Source organism: Limulus polyphemus, unplaced genomic scaffold (genome assembly GCF_000517525.1).
Source record: "Limulus polyphemus unplaced genomic scaffold, Limulus_polyphemus-2.1.2 Scaffold11, whole genome shotgun sequence".
NCBI lineage: Eukaryota > Metazoa > Arthropoda > Merostomata > Xiphosura > Limulidae > Limulus > Limulus polyphemus.
In genome coordinates, this window is record NW_013665621.1 from 14,007 (window position 1) to 32,289 (window position 18,283).

General features: G+C 28.7%; 1 protein-coding gene across 1 annotated transcript in view; it reads right to left on the minus strand.

Annotated features, from left to right (window-relative positions):
• Nucleotides 1-5,898: 5,898 nt before the first annotated feature.
• LOC106478591 (CD63 antigen-like) overlaps nucleotides 5,899-18,283 on the minus strand; it is a 24,488-nt gene continuing 12,103 nt past the window's right edge. The window contains exons 4-7 of the mRNA XM_013939149.2: nucleotides 14,386-14,487; nucleotides 12,046-12,171; nucleotides 9,817-9,900; nucleotides 5,899-6,172 (exon numbers count right to left, since the gene is read on the minus strand). Coding sequence (XP_013794603.1) covers nucleotides 6,107-6,172; nucleotides 9,817-9,900; nucleotides 12,046-12,171; nucleotides 14,386-14,487 — 378 coding nt within the window. The 3' untranslated portion in view covers nucleotides 5,899-6,106. The remainder of the gene's footprint in view (nucleotides 6,173-9,816; nucleotides 9,901-12,045; nucleotides 12,172-14,385; nucleotides 14,488-18,283) is intronic.

Genomic DNA, 18,283 nt, shown 5'->3' on the forward strand with positions numbered 1-18,283 from the left:
CCTGATTGTAAGATGGAAAAGCATCATCGATAAGAATGGAGATTTTCATTTAATAAATGTTTTGATATATACGTTGTTCAGAGTTTTTTCATCTAAAAAAAAAGCGACATTAATTTCTTGACGACCTAATATACAACGATAAAAACGTTATATTAAGTTATATATACATATTCTAATAAGACCTTTATATTAACAGACTGTGGTAGTCGAGGTCATATAGATCATGATGAGTATTTTATTTTAAAATATTAAGGTATTTGAAATCATATATACTTATAGATAAATTCATACACACACACATATGCTCATAAGGTCTTTATATTAACAGATAATAAAGATCCTGATAAGAATTAACATACTTTAGTAGTTTAAATCACACATAATCTGATGAGAACTTTATATTAACATATTGTGGTAGTTGAGGTCACATACATTCTGAGAATAACTTTATTCATAGATTGTGTTAGTTGAGGTCATATAGATCTTGATGAGAATTTTATATTAAAATACTAGGGTAGTTGAGGTCATATATATACACTCTGGTAAAACTTTACATTAACGAACTGTGGTAGCTGAGGTCATACAGATGCCGTGAAGTTTACGTCAACAGTGTGGTAATTGAGATCATATAGATCCTAATTACTGACAGGAATTTTACTTTAAAATATGATGACAGTTGAAGTCATACATATTCTTGCAAGAACTTTGTATTTCTAGACCATGGGAGTTGAGGTTATATATATACTGATGAAAACCTTACATTAACATGCTATGTTAATTTGTATGAACAGATTGTTGTAGTTGAGAACAGAGATTCTGGTGAAAATTTTGTATTAACGGTATATAAGAACTTTATATTCACAGACTGGAGTAGTTGAGTTCATACAGATCCTGATGGGAAACTCAATAACCTGATATAACTTTTGACTTATTATGTATCCAGTTAATCAGATAAAACCAAAATATGTAATAAATGTGAAAACATAAAAATTAGGAAACCGTTCTTATCACATGTATAAATATCACTGTAAATCACTATAATTTTCTAACCTTTTTTTTGTTGTTGTTGTTATATCACTATAGGGGTGCCTTGAGTCTTTAAAGGATCTTATTGATGACAAAATGATAATGCTGAAAAGTTTAGCAATTGTTATGGCTTTCACACAGGTCAGTTAGAAGATTTATAATTAATATTTCTTTTTTTTTTAAAAAAAAGCTATTTTACGACAATAATACATTAAAATTGAATAAATATTAACTTAACGTGCTAAAAATTTTTTTCTGTAATGTAATGTGTAGCGGGAAATACTTCATTTGGAAATTTTAATTTCAACTTGACTCTTTCTAATATTTTATATTGATAAAAATACCCAAAATCAATAATATTTTGAAAAATAAAGTAAATCTTCAGCGTTTATAAGCCTCAAAAGTTACGCAGTCTCCTAAAATATGTTTGTTGTTAAGCACAAAACTAAATAATGGACTATTTGTACTGTGCATCATTAGCCCAGAGGCATACTGCTGTTTAACTAGATGTTTGTTGTACTAAAATTGCGAGCGATCTTAATTTCTTTTTTTCTTCACTTTAGGCTTAACACATACTTAAGTTAAACTAGAAATTAAATATCACAAGAGCGAAAGAGTTAATAACATACGACACTAATATTTTATTTGAGATTAATAACCACAATTCCACATGGCGAAGACACAAATCAAGGAACTATACCTAAAAGACATATGTAGTTTCTTACTTCTAACATCTAAGAGTGTTTGTCATCTAAACATTCAACTTGTACATTACTAAAAAAAAAAAAGCCTAATATATTTTATAGAAATTTCACTTTAAAAACATCATTAGAAAAGCATTGTACAGAGTCACACTTGGTGTGATGGCTTAAATCGTTTAACTACAATTTTAGTTGTGGGCCAGTTATAAGAGTAACAGTCAAAACCGCTATTCGGTTAACAAGAACAATGTATATTACTGATGATGCTGACTAGTTGCTTTCAGTCTGGTAGTAGTAGCTCTAAAATTAAGAATGGCTATGTCTTGACCTTTGGACTCTCACGTGACCATTTACTAACCCATGTGTCACACAAGGTGGTCATTAGGTTGAAATCACCAAAATTTATTGTAATAAACACTATTTCATCAAAATCTCAACTTCAACTATAAAAGGATTTTAAGCTAATCAAAAATTAACTTTTACAAAGTTTAACCTCTAAATAAAATTTAACTCTGAAAATATGAACCAAATGTTTTCTTATTTTTGAAAACAAGTTAATTTGGGCAAGTATAATAAAACAATTTGAATCCAAAATATCTAACATTCCTAGCTCTTTTCACACAGAAAACCCATTAGGAATATAGGACAAAATATTAGTATCAGGCCAGGCATTGTCTAGTGGGTAGTATGCCCAGACTATAAATCTGAAGATTCAGGGTTCACAACCTATTGCTACTAAAATGAGCTCTGCACTTAAGGGCTATGCTGAATGGTGACGGCCAAATCCCTCTATGCAATCAGACAAGTGTAAGCATTAGCCATTGGTGTATGTTTGCCTTCCCTATAGTTTTACATCAAAATTCGGAAGCACAAAGACAAGAGTAATACTGAAAACATTAGTCATTTTCTAATATCAGTAGAGAAAGATCTTTAGTTCAAGTTGTTTAATTTTACATTTCATCACACAGTATTATTCAAGCAATTCTTTAATGGTTCTTGTTTTTCTTTTCTTTCTATAGTTCCTTGGAATAGTTTCAGTTTGCATATTTACCATGGTTGGAAAGAAGAAGAATTTGGATGTAAAAGCAAAGTATCATAAAGCACCTCAAAACTACTAGCAAGGTAAATTGTACTTATCATATTAGACATAAAAAAATGTCTCTGTTTCTGTAAAATAAATTTTCCAAATTCAAAATGTGAAACAAAACATTAATAGAAGTAATAAATAGATTTTGTGTGCACCATTTAAATAAAAAATTAGGCATTTTTGTTTTATACTCTATTAGTTTCTTTATCTAATAATAAGATTTCTGAAATTTTATAATTAAACTAATCTATATAGTAATTCTCAATTTTATCTGAGGTTACTCATCTACATAGTAATTCTCAATTGTATCTAAGGTTACTCATCTATATAGTAATTCTCAATTGTATCTGAGGTTACTCATCTATATAGTAATTCTCAATTGTATCTGAGGTTACTCATCTATATAGTAATTCTCAATTGTATCTGAGGTTACTCATCTATATAGTAATTCTCAATTGTATCTGAGGTTACTCATCTATATAGTAATTCTCAATTGCATCTGAGGTTATTCATCTTAATAGTAATTCTCAATTGCATCTGAGGTTATTCATCTTAATAGTAATTCTCAATTGTATCTGTGGTTACTCATCTATATAGTAATTCTCAATTGTATCTGTGGTTACTCATCTATATAGTAATTCTCAATTGTATCTCAGGTTACTCATCTATATAGTAATTCTCAATTGTATCTCAGGTTACTCATCTATATAGTAATTCTCAATTGTATCTAAGGTTACTCATCTATATAGTAATTCTCAATTGTATCCAAGGTTACTCCTTTGACAGTACTTATCCAACTACTTGAAATATTGCAGGCAGCCTCTTCACTGCACAGAATATAAAGGATTGTAAGGAACATAAAACAATGAGGCGTTCAGGTTTGACTGACCGATTTACTTGAACGTTATTGTTAATAGGGAAAACGCAGTTCAAAACAATGTTAATATTTTCAACTTTGAGCCCCATTACAGGGGTTAAAAGGGTTTTGGAGTTCTAAGTACTATATTTATAGATTTTCGTAAAAAAGCAAGCATGTTAATGCATTATTCAAAATAAGTATCTGTTTAAAATCAATTTTTTTTGGAGTGTGAGTGGTTGCATGAATTTATTCAAAAATTCTCAAGTAAACACAGATTGTTGTTCAAAAGAAGGCATGAACATTTTTTTGCATAGCTGTTGTTTATAAAATTTGAGGAATAATTTACTAGTATATACATACATATTATCTACCTATCTATTTATATATTTAAGTGATACTATTATATAAGTTTTTTGTTCAATCATAAAAATCTGATGTGTATTATAAAAATTATAATTATTTAGCTTGCATCTAGCAGTACACAAAATGTTTGCATTGGTGAAAATTCAATGCTAAAATCCAGAAACAAACCATGGAAAATTCATCTTATTAATGAAAATAAATAATAAAATGTGAACAAAATAGTAAACTCATAATCAGATAATCGATATTATAGAAAGATGAAGATCAATAAGACATCCGATCATAAAGATTTTTGCAATAACTTAAGTGATTTATTGTATGTATTCCTTTATTTTATTTTATGTAGCTGGCTAAATATTACTTCTATAATTCTACACCTAAATTTATATATCAAAGAACATTTTCATTTATATTTTAATATTTTGTTATTGTTTTGTGTTTTACATTTATCAAAGTTTTATGAGGCATTAATTATTATAAAAACGTTAAATGACATGTAATTCAAAAAATACTGCTTCAATCTTACATTCACAGCCATCTAGAAATGTGATCAAAACTGGACTATTGTTTGTATCTTTTTGTCATATATCTTATTTTTAAGACAATGTATTTTCCAAGATATTACTAATAGATTTATTTCAAAACTGGTTTTAAAGTTATGAACTTTTATTAATTTATTTTATAAATTCTATATTATTCCTACTTCACTTGGTGAGCTGCAGGATGAAGGATACGAGTACAAACTTTAAAGCGAAATGCAATAAAATAATCTCTTCTCTTTTAACTGTGGGTTGCATTACAGAGATAACAGTAGAGCTTATCATTCAGTTCAAAGACAGAATATCCCTTGTGGTAGCAAATGCTGTTGATTGGCTGCCCTCCTTGTGATCAGCAGTTCAAAATTAAGAAAGAATATACACAAAATCCAAGAAGTCTCCAACTTGCATGTGTCGCATAAGGTGTCATTCAAAACACCAGTATCAGTACCCATTTTATGGTAATTTTTAGCATGGTACTAATACTTCAATTATATATATATATGTATATTATAATACAAAAACAAGTCTTAATTAAAACTCTTGCTGCACAACAAAATAAACTCACCAGGGCACAGACTATAATGTGGTATATAGCCTATGCCTTGGTGACTGTTTTGCAGCATTTTGATTAAGGCTTTTTTTTTTGTATTATAAATACATTTCATTTGCTCATAGATTTGGTCTTACTGTTTGCATAAATATTACCTTGACTTTGACCAATTTTTCTCTAGCTTTGCTCGTTTCAAAATCAGCATCTAAATACCTTTTTTTTAGTGCATGAGGGGGTATATTTCCATAATGTTTAAATACCCAATCATACACTAAGAAATTAATAATGGTAATTTTTTTTACTCAATAAGGCCTATGATTGTAAACTTTTCTTGAGAGGAAAATTGTAATAAGTAATAGATAGCAGTTGTCATTTCCTTAATTAAGATTTCTTATATTTGAAAACATTGTATATTATGCATATCTCTAATAAATCACAACAATTTTGCAAGGTGCTAATTCTTTTTTTTTATTGCGGCCACAACAGTCACTTCTAAACACTACATGTGAATATTAATAATTATAACCTAGTCAAAACAGCTGCTGTAAATTCCACTGTTAAGACAGAACTTGTCAAAACTTCAAAATTTACTATATAATAAAATCACTTATTGTAACAAAAAAGGAAATGAATATACTTGTGCAAAAAACAGTTGAAATAGTAGTTACTTCATTAGCTGATATAAGAAAAAATAAAGTTTATTATTACCCATTCTACCATGATATAGTAATATGAACAATGAAAAATTACATAAAATATCATAACAATATAAATACAGTTAACTTTATTTAAAATTTTGATTAAAATCACAGATTTATGTTGACCATTTTGGCACCACCAATGGAAGACATTTTCTAGGAATGTGCCATCAACTATCATAGTTTGATTGGGCTTGATCACTGAACAGGTGCATGTGTGTGTGTGAGGGGGGTGCTGTGAATATTTATCCAATCAATGGGATGTGGCCTAAGTGGTACCTTCTCACATTACTTCATAGCCTTTTTTGATAGTGTGGGCAAGACAGCATGACAAAACCACTCCAATGATCTGTATTGAAAAATTGGAAAGCAAAATTATTACAATAGCATTCTATACTTTTCATGTGTATAAAACTTTTATTTACAAAAAGATAGAAAATTTATTGTATAAATGATTCCATTTTGTCATTCTTCTTATTAATAAAAGAAAAACAGAAACATAAGTAATTGTTTTTACCAGTTAATAGTACTTTTGTCCTCAGTTTTCTGAATATGCAATAGGGATGTGAATCACTCAAAAAACAGTGAATATTTTCCAAATCCCAATAATGGCAAGGTGTGTACTGTTAAAAACATGCATTCTGGGCTATTTTCTGCACATTTTATTGGCAATTTGTAACCAAGAAATGACAATTTATAATCCACATTCACATTGATATTCCTCTTCAGCTAATTCTTCAGTCCTTTATGTCTAAGATACCATCTTCCTGTCACCATCTCAATTCGTTTTGGCATTCTTGTATATTTAAAAAACACACACTACAGTAGTCATTTTACTATTGGACAACATGACTCAAAAAATGGATTATCACAGATTAACAGCTGAAACTTGTGTAGTTACATCTGGTTTGTTAATTTATTGCCAATTAATGCATTTTTTCTAATCTATCAGTGAATGCTAGAGATAAACTGTGATACTCAATTGCTAACTTTGTGCCTTACCACTCCAACTTTGACACTGACCTCTCTACTCCCAATGGTATCACTGAATTTGCATTGAATCTCTAGAATAACCCAAACTGACTAACAAAAAATGTGGAAATGATTACAAATTTTTATCCTGAGGTTGTTACTATAGCAACAAAATCAGAAGTATTACAAGCACTCCAATATGTAAAATTATACACAGACTTTTATCTACGTTAAAATACTTCTTTCAGCGAGCTTTCAACTCTCTTAGCGGAGCTTTTATCCAGCAACAATGTACTGAGTGATAAAAATTTGTTAAACTGTGGAATACTGTTTTAAAATAGGTATCTAGGCAACAGTCGGGACAATAACTGACATTAAAGTTATTAAACATATAGAATTATGATGAATATAAATTGATTGCTTCAATATAATAAACATAAAGAAAATATATTTTGAAGTCAAAATACTAAGTCTATATTTTCATATGAATTAGAAACTCAAGTTACAAATACTGACAAACTAGAATATAAAATAAGAAAGCCTTATCTTTTCAATTTGCTAAGATATTATTCATGTAGTAAATCAAACACAGTGGTGCCCCCACCCACCTCCTTCCATTTTTGGAAACGTTCCCTTATATACACTTACTTCTATATATGACATGAATAGCCTATTGGAAGCTCAGAATGTCCCTCTAGTGGCTTTCTTAGCCATTTTAACGGGCTTGGATGCCAATTCTTTCTTTTTAACCAAGATTTCAATGAGGTAGGTTGTGTCTTTAGTCTACTCAAAATTTCATATCTTTTCTAGGCTAAAATACATCTTAGTTACTAAGCTTGATAAATTATCGTGGAATTCTATGGTTTTAATGTAGTAATTTATATATATAACAATAAAAAAAATATTTTGTTTCATATCCTCCACATGCAAATCTTTTAAAGGCTTAGCAACCTATGCCAAGTAGCAACTGAGTACAAAGATCGTAACTAGAAGAGATAATTTTTTGCTTTACTTCTTTAGTTACTGTTCTATGCTTTAAGACAAATGAGTTTAAGAACTTATTTCAAAATAGCAATAATCTATACACATATATAATGTATAAAAATTGAAGTATGACTGTATTTTACAAAATACTAGTCTACTAAAATACAGCCAATACAAGTTACTTTGTCCAGACCAAAGGTTAGTTTTATGTTATTTGAAACGGTAACATAAGTGCACATGAGCCACGTCATTGTAACATATGTATTGTTAGCCAGGTATGGCTGAAAGGTCAATATATAATAAAAATAATAAATATATATAAATGTGTAATGTTATGAGATTTATGCTATTTAGTCTAAACATGTATATTTTCGTGTTATAATCTTTTTCATTCTAGAATAAAAAAGGCATAATTTATATTTATTTCCTAATTTTTTATGGCGGTTGCAAGATCGGTCAAATCTACCAAATTAATTACTGAAAATAACATATAAAATATAGTTTTTTTTTGTTAAGAAACATTTGATAACTGTCTGGACATTATAAAGATTTCGAATGTGAAATTTCAAAATTTCTGATGCATAAAACTATTTTTAATCTTAAAATAAATATTACTTTGCATGACAGATAGGCAAAGTGTGAAAAGAAAAAAAAAAGACATAAGAAAAACATTGCTTTACAAACCTTAAGACTTTGATATTTGATATTTTGTGTATGAAAGCATTGTAATGTTTACTAATAATCTGCCAAATTTTAACATTCGCTTACTAATTTAAAAGTTGTAGCATGAAAACTATAACAAGCACAAAATGGTTACAAGATCGGTCCCAGGGACTGAGCCTGTGCTGAAGGAACACTTTACAGAGATATTCATAAGCAACTAAACAACAGTAGCAAATTGTAACAGTTTGTAACAAATTGTAAGAAATGAATCCAACAATATTTTTTAGTTTATTTTATAATTCATAAAATTCTTAGTGCCATTACTCAAATTATTATTCAATTTCTATTCACATTGTAAAACAAGTCCTATAGCCAAGAAGCGAAATCAGAGTTTACTGTTATTCCTTATACAATGTATCCTACCTCGTAGAAGTCAAGTCAAAGTTTACTGTTATTCTTCATACAATATATCCTACCTCCTAGAAGTCAGGTCAAAGTTTACTGTTATTCCTTATACAATATATCCTACCTCCTAGAAGTCAGGTCAAAGGTTACTGTTACTCCTTATACAATATATACTACCTCCTAGAAATCAACTCAAAGTTTACTTGTATTCCTTATACAATATATACTACCTTCTAGAAGCCAGGTCAAAGTTAACTATTATTTCTTATACAATATGTACTAACTTCCAGAAGCCAGGTCAAAGTTTACCAATATTCCCTCTACAATATGTACTACCTCCCAAGAGCCAAGTCAAAGTTTACTGTTATTCCTTATACAATGTATTCAACCTCGTAGAAGCCAGATCAAAGTTTACCAATATTCCCTCTACAATATGTACTACCTCCCAAGAGCCAGGTCAAAGTTTACTGTTATTCCTTATACAATGTATTCAACCTCCTAGAAGCTAGGTCAAAGTTTACCAATATTCCCTCTACAATATATCCTCTATCCTATAAGTCAGGTCAAAGTTTATTAAATTTTTTTATATAAATTAAAATGTTACACCTATTCCCATTTAATTTGACCAGAAATGAATCAAAAGAGAAATTTTTAATAGTGTTTTATAAAATACATGGCATACTAAAACCACAGTTGTGAAATTAACAACTAGCTTCAGTAAACTGATTTAATTTCTGCTCCCATATTTTACTTTATGCCTTCACCAAAAATATCCACTACAGACATAGTCAAATTAGAAGTTGTTATATCTAATTTATCAGATTAACATTTTAAAAAGGATGCACAGTTATACTACCATAACAATATTGCATGAACTGAAAATGCATGAACCTTTTGGGGCTTTTATGTTAAACTTGCATTATTTAAAATAATGTCCTAAGATTATCATTATAAATATAAATAACATACTTCAACAAAAGCAATTCCTACTGCTGCTCCACCAACAGCTCCTGCTTTTTGTTTCATAATCTTCGTTAGAGCATCAGCACAAGGCTATTAAGGAAGAATTGAAATGCAATTATAATAACATTCAATATTTGTCTCTCATTTTATTTTTTACACAGTAAGCACAAGAAAAATGTTTTAACTATCCTACAAGGTTAATGTATAGCAATGTTTTTTTTATAACATACTTGTAAAATAATAGCATTGGCACAAATTCTAATGTTTGGATAAACCATGAATATGAATAATAAAAACATTTTCTTGAATTTTTTAATAATAAATGGCTAAAAACAAACCATAAAAAAACTTGTAACACATTTATTACTCGAGTTATAAGGATACTATCTGTATGAACATAAAAGGCTTTGCAGTTTATTTTTTTTTTAGGTAAAAAGTAAACTTAGCAACTGAAAATACAATTGCAAGCCATTTCATTTACCACTGTCTGCTTTTCAAGAGGTTTTTATTATCAATTTGCTATGAAACACTCCTCTAGATACAAGAAACATTATTAATGATTGTAATCTGTTTAAAGTACTTCCCTTACATCTGCACACTTGTGCTAGTCAATGCACATGCAAATTTAACATTTCATCCATTAGTTTGATTTAACTTCTTTTTCTATTCATTGGTTTAAAGTGCCAAGAAATGGCTTAATTTATTTTCTTTACGTTATGATGAAAGAAACCATCGGTTATGCACTAACTCCACTGTTACATACTTTGCCACTCTTCCCGGAAACACGCGTTAAACATTTATTAAACATCTAGAAATGGAGGTGTATTACATCAGATTGAACGAACAGTATTTTAGACATCTATCATCAAGAGAGATTTAAAGAAATAAGCCATCAGATGTATAAACATTTATTCGGATTTAGAGATCTATCTAATGAACATGTATTTCTAACAGTAATCCATAAAATTAACTAAGTACAAGGAGAGTAGTTAAATCATAAGGATGATGGTTTTAAATTATCACTGAACCAACTCTGTCAACAAGTTACTTAAGAGATTTAAGGCCTGCTAAAAGATACTACTGGAAACAAGATTCAAAATCTAATAAACTTATTATTATTGCTTTGAGTAAATTAACTCAGAATAGATTTAGTTTAAGAAAACTAAAAGTACTTAGCCAAATGTAACAATTATTGCCAAGTTACAAATATATGGAAATACATTCTCTAGTACAAATATCTCTTACCCAACCACTTAAGAATAAATCCAAGCTTATTATTTTATCTTAATTTTTTTTTAACTTTGATTATTTTTATTTCATGTAATAACTATATAATTAATCAACCTCATACTTGAGAAAGAATGTTGACTGTAATTCTGAATTTACTATGTGTATCTGCACAAAAGTCTGTTGTACACAAAGAACTCAGATGTGGTACAAAAGTATTTGTACTCAAGATATGTCTGTGAATTGATATCATCAGACTAACTCAGATACTGACAAGTTGGAGTGCAATGTGATATTCATGTGAAGAACAAAAATACTTTTATCCATCATAGAGGTTGTATTTGCATACATAACCTCTCAACCTTTGAAACACATATCTGGTTTTTTTGGTATTCTTGTATATTGTATTTAGTATTTACTCTCCTTTACCATGAACTACCACTATATTAGCAATGTAGTGTAAAATGAATTTGATATCTATGACACAAAATATAATACCATGTTGGATGGCATATGTTAAAAGGTCATGAAATGTGCGCAAAGGGTTAAGAAATCATCATGGTCTAATTCTGTATTTCACACATTTTTGATTCAATGTGCAAAGTACAAAAACTGTAACTTACAAAGTAACTACTTAATTGGCACCGAATTACATTCACTTCAACTATATTTTTCAGCTAAATAAAAGTAACATTTTTGTAGAAAAGTTATGTGGTTCTAACAAGAAATATACTATAGTTTTAAAAATCAAAGAATGATAGCTGTGGTCATACTGACAAGAAATAGTTTGAGTTTTTATTGCATTAAAAATTAGTATCCTAAGTAGTCTATAAAGTACAACATGTATAGAAAGCACATTTTTAAGCATAAACAGAATCAACTATTTTTAACTTACACCACCAGATCTGCTAATGGAGAGTTTAGTCACCTAAGGAGTTATGAGTGGATAGTACCTATCAGACAAAACTGTTTATTCTTGAAATAAAAATTTACAATAGGCTACTTTACCGTGGTATAAAGATCACTCGAGGTGTCTGTACAGTTACTTTCTTGATTCTCACAACAACTTGTTGGTAAGGTGCCGGTGAAAATATCATTCCAATCTGTAGTATTTACAGCTCCACAGCAGTGCAGCTATGTGCAAGATGTAAAACTGTATTAATTTTCTGTATCATTTGAAAAGTGATAATTATTTCTATGATCAGTATACACATAAAATTCTGAAAACTGTTGATAACAGTGGAGTTTAAATGATAAAAAATGAGTTTATAAGTTGTTATATATCAACACATTTATTAATATACATTAGCAGTTTATTAATCCAAACTAACAATGGTTATTACTATGATCTTAAGCATTTAGTAGTAACAAGTATTCCACTAATTAATTAATGTCTTCAGACATCAGCTAATATTACAGATCAAAAAAGTATTACATTAAAAAAAAATTAATACAATGCCTAATATTTATAACCAGAAATTTTAATTTGTTAACAAATAAAATATTTTGGTTTCAATACAAAACTCATGTCACCACCCGAGATGTAAAATATAGTTTGCAAAATATTAAATGGTCATAGTTTGGTTTTTTTGTTTTTAAAATTAATAATTATATTAACAATAATTAGAAAATATAATTTAGTTATCATTAGCCTGATTATGCAATACAAAATTTATTTTTATTATTTTGAAATAAGTTTAGTTGTACCAAGTATATTACACATTAGAATATTTTCAACACATAAAAGTTGTAATAAATAGTGTTTAAGAAACTTGTAACTTTTAAACACAAATACCATTACCTCAAAATAAAAATAACTCACTTCAAGTATTATATGTACTTACAAAATGACAGACCAATGTTGCCAAAAGAGAAATTTACATGACTGAATTACATTTGACTGCATCCTCAACTTAAATTAATATGCAACTTCTGTTGTTATAGGTACGGTATCATGTTACTAAGATAACACTGAAAGAAATTAAATACTCTGAAAAATAAGGATGCAATAAACATTAAAACCTTTTACTTTTAATATAAATGTTGCAATGTTTCATCTTTTTTGGAATCCAACACTGTCCTACATTTCACAGTTGATCTGTCACTTTGAAAAGTCTTTCATCATTAAATCATCATTTTGCAATGTTTTGTGCCTTTCTTATGACTTTTGAGGGCACTTTTGCCCATCCTCCTAATGTCAATCACTTTCCAACAGAAATTACAAAATACCTTGTGTTTGTCGGGTCCATAGCACTCATACCACTAACAGTAGGGGCCATTTACTATCCAAGCATTGCTGAAAACACATTTTTCCACCTTCAATTTCAGACATGCCAACACACTACAGCATACTTATCCCCCATTGTAACTACACACACGTTAAAACGTGGAATGGTACATCAAACCAGATTAAATGGACTTGATTACAAGTAGACCTAACGATGGTCCTGTGGTTTATTTTCACTAAAATATTACTTGTTTGTTTAAATACGTTTTTTTTTTTTTTATATAGATCTATAATAAAGATTAAAACCAGAAACTTTAACAGAATACAAATTTCAAGCACTTACCCCCAAAATATTGCCCTACACCTAAACATGACTTTTAATGGCCCTTGAAATGGATTTTTTCTTTTAAAGAGCTATTCAAGCACCAGTGCAAACCCTGAATAATCTATTAAGATAATTAATTCAAAATACAATAAAAGCAACTTTTACAGTAGGTGTTACATTCAATAATACAATGGAATTCAAGTTACTTTTAACCAATATCTGTTCATTTGTTTGTTTTATAGCAAAGCCACATTTGGTTATCTGCTGTGTCCACCACAGAGAATCAAACCTCTGATTATAGTATAGCAAGTCTGTATACTTACCAACCAAGGGGACAATACTAATAACCATAACCTCTTAGTTACTATTAATGTCCATATTAACTGTCCTATTTGAGTTACTTTTAATACCAAAAAGAAGTTACTTAAAAAAAAGTGTTAGAAGCACTAAAAGTACAGCTACAAAAATTTAAAGAACAAATGTAAAAACTAATATTAGGTACATTAAAAAAAATGGGGGTAAACTATGATTATAACAATAAGAAGAATTCAATTACTGCTGTAGAAACAGAACTTTTAAAAAATTATTTTCAAATGTGAAAATTATAATAAGTTGAAAACTGTGCTTGTGTTGCATATGTTACCACAAATGTACAAATAAAGTCAACATCAAAATATTGAACAGGCTGTATTTGCAGACTTGTTAAAACATATTGAATAAGCATAAATCTTAAATCAAAATTTAACATGATTCTAAAACTGAGCAGAATATTAGATGAAAACATTTTTAAAATTACCTTTTTTTGCATTGCATCCCAAGTATTTTTTACACCACCATGTCCTGATGCATTGTAATGCTTTAATGATTCCTTCATTTGAGTTCTGGTGAAATCTTTAAGCTACATTAAAAGAAAAAAAAACTATAGAAAACTAGTCACTTCAAATATATAATTTTGAAATAACTAGTAACCGCACTCTGAAAAAAAAATTTTCATGTTAAACAAAACAAATTCACTTCTAAAATTATTGACAGTTAGTTGAATTTTAAAAATGAAAAAACATCATAGAAAAATAAAGAACATAAAAACTACAATCGACTGTAAAAAGAAAATGTCTCAAAAGTTTAAGTAAAAAACATCAATATACAGTACGACATGTATAGCTAGAACTTCTTAGAACTAGAGAAAAATATACATTTTAAATGTTACATAATCTTCAAAAATGGCTACCCAAATAAAAGTTAACTTTATTCCTATAAAATTAATTATATTCAATGGTTTTCTTTATAAAAAGGAAGAAAGATATAACCTCAAGATAACCCTTAACTATGCCCCTTGAACTTCAGCTGAAACCTTTGCCCATTGCCTAACATACAAATGTATACCCATTCTTCATGCATCAGAATACATAAAATATTCCATTTTTTATATACTATTGATAATATTATTGAGTAATTTTATTCTAATATGCTTTTCAAATTCTGTTTACCTTCTCCATACTAATACTTTGACCAATTATTAAGTCACTATAAGTACGGATGATTGTTTACACAAGTCTTGATATGAAGTTATATTTCTTTCAATAATCATATTGTAACCAAAACAGAAAAAACAAGTAAACTGAAGAACCTGATTTCAAGTTATAAAATAAAATAAAAACATAATAATAGGGTGAACAACACAAAACTCTAATACCCAGATATCAGTATGTTATTTTAAGGAATGATTGTGTTTGAAAGCTTGAGACAATACAAACAACCACCATGATAAGAGTTATCATATTTTGCTCTGAACAACTAATAGTCTGTTGTGTGTGTTTACATGTTCTCTTACCAGAGGGCTAAAATGTCTACAGTTTTAAAAGCTCAGCAAGCCTAAAAATAGAAGTAATAAGTTTATGGGTGAAGGTGTTCAAAGATAATTTTGACTGAAACTAATTTATTGAGCAAGAGTTTGTGGACCTAGGAGGCCCCCAAAAGCTCTTGGGTTGTGCATTCAGATGCATTCTGAGCTATTTTAGACAACTTTCAGAATCAAATTTTAAATTGACTCTTTAGTAAAAAAGAAATTCAGAAATCACTTACAACTTATCATGTTGCCTGATGGACCATCCTGATAGTCACACAAGGCTAGTTAAATGTTTTAAACATTAATACTCACAAACTTTTTATATTAATTGTAATAACCAATTAGGAAAATGGTTGGAAGTTTATACCAGTAAAGGTTAGAACAGCATTTGCAGTAAAATGCAAAATGTGTTTATTGTACATTGAAATATACATATATTAAATCATGATTTGTAATAATGCCTAGAAACGATCACATGGATTTGTAACCATGCCTAGAAGTCGTCATTTGGACAGATTTGTATCTACAAATAAAGAACTTTCACATATGCAAGTTAAAAGTTAACATTAATTTTCTAAGCAATTACAGTAAACAAACATTATTATAATTGCTGGACACGTCAAGAAAATGATAATCTCCTTTTCCAGGTATAATTAAGGAGAATATTAATTTCCAGTGTTCTCCTATTTTAACCCCTTTCGCCTAGGGTGTCCTTTACTACACAAGAAAGAAAGTTTTAGTGTTTTATATTCAAAATTATATTAAACTACTTTTTTTAAGTTCCTAATTCTACAAGGCAATATTTAAAAGAATCCTGAATTTTCCCTAGTGTGACACTCATGACATTTTCTCTAGACATCTTGTCTTCTCTATTTTATCCACTAACCCCTTGAAAAAGTATGTGAATAAATGTAAATTATTCACTATAGAATTATCATTGTTCAGACAAACCATAATTTTTATAGCCTTAAATTTTGTTTGCTTACAGAGCTATTGAATAGAAAATCAGACCCCTCCTACCACATACACCTGTCACATACTTTCTTTTAGGATTTGTAAAGAGTTCACTCTTACGTTTAATTATACAATACCTATAACCACAGAAAGTAGAGGTTTTCATCTATTAAATGACGTATTATATAACATTTTGTTCTGAACAGATAACAGTCAATTTCACTCAGAGTACAAGCAATATACATGCGAGAAACTTAACGACTAGCTTGGTTGAATTTGTAACGGCTCTTTTCGCATAGTTAGAATGCCAGAACAATTTTGAGAGTTAGGGGAAATTGTCTAATTTTTTGCAGCCATTAGTCTATATTCTTTGGTGCATGATTTAATTAAATAAAAATTATTTAATGCATTACTACAATAAGTATTAAAAATTTAGGCTTATGTGTCCTTAACAATCGACATCAAGAAATAATAAGATTGGGTAAGTACTTTACTTCTTGTTTTCATGTTTATTTTTTATTTATTCTTATAAAAGTAACTAAAATATAAAAATAGGGATCTTTTTAAGTTAGTTAAGATCAGATCAGGTAAAATAAATAATAATAATATAATAAAAATGTTTCACCTCCAGCAGCACATAGGTAATGTAATTTGATAGTGTAATGTGAGCTGCATATGCCTTGAGTGATTTACAACTTATTATGGCATGGATAGTAGTTAAACATGGTTCAAAGGGTAATCAAAAGGGCAATAAAATAACAAAATTTAATTATCAATAGATGTATACTGTTACAAGCTTAATGCTACTTAGGATAAACAAATGTAGTTTCATGTTACAATTTGAAGTCATTCTAGAAAGAAAAAAAGGGCAATTTAGATTTATTTAGATTTTTTTCATGATTACAATGTCAGTCAAATTGACCAATCCCATTTTGAGTTAGAGTAGAGAAAATAACAGATAAAATATAAAATTTTACTGAAAAAAATGTTTGAAATGTATTTAGGAGATTTTAAGGATTACACAAAGGAAATCTGAGATTTTTTTGAGATGAGGAGAAGTATTTTTAATCTTAACATGAACACGAACTATTCAAAACAAATAAATATATTCATGGACAAATCTTTATTTTAGTTTATTAAAAATACTTCACAAAAAAAATATGATTTTTATGTATGTGAAAGACTTATAATGTTAACTGAAAGACTGCCAAATTTTGTAAAGATATACACACTATATTGAAAGTTAGAAATATTAAATCTATAAAGACTTTAAACAAGTACAAAGAATGGTCAGTCAAACTGACCTAGCATGTCTTGGTTTAGTTAACATATATTAATGTTGGTCATTTAATAGCAAATTAAAGATCTATTTAAGATAAACTAACATTACAGACCTGGTGAAATGTTTATTACAAAATATGCAATAACATTAACATTGCAGTTAACTAAAAGCTACTAAACAAGAAGTAAGTTAATGAATTAGGTTATAAAAGACTTGTCCGAACTAAACCACAATTTTTAGTCAAGTACATATTTTTATATTTTAAATTTTTGCTTAAATGTTCATCATAAAATGAAATGGTATAAATGGTCACTTGTTTATTTACAGAATGTCCACTTTTGATACAACAGAAAAGAGAAAATGTAACTGACTGTAAACTCCACAAACAACATGAGACATACTCATATTTGAACTAAAGTGTATCTCAGTTGATTTTTCTAATGTAATTAACCAAAATCTTAAAATTTCTATATAAAGTATACAACTTCTAATTGTCATGCATATTATTAAATGCTCAACAACAGAATGTTGTTTGTTACAAAGATTACCCATGTCCATAAAATGGTGCTACTATAGCGTGAGGTCTACCGCCATATGTCGTCTACCCAGGTC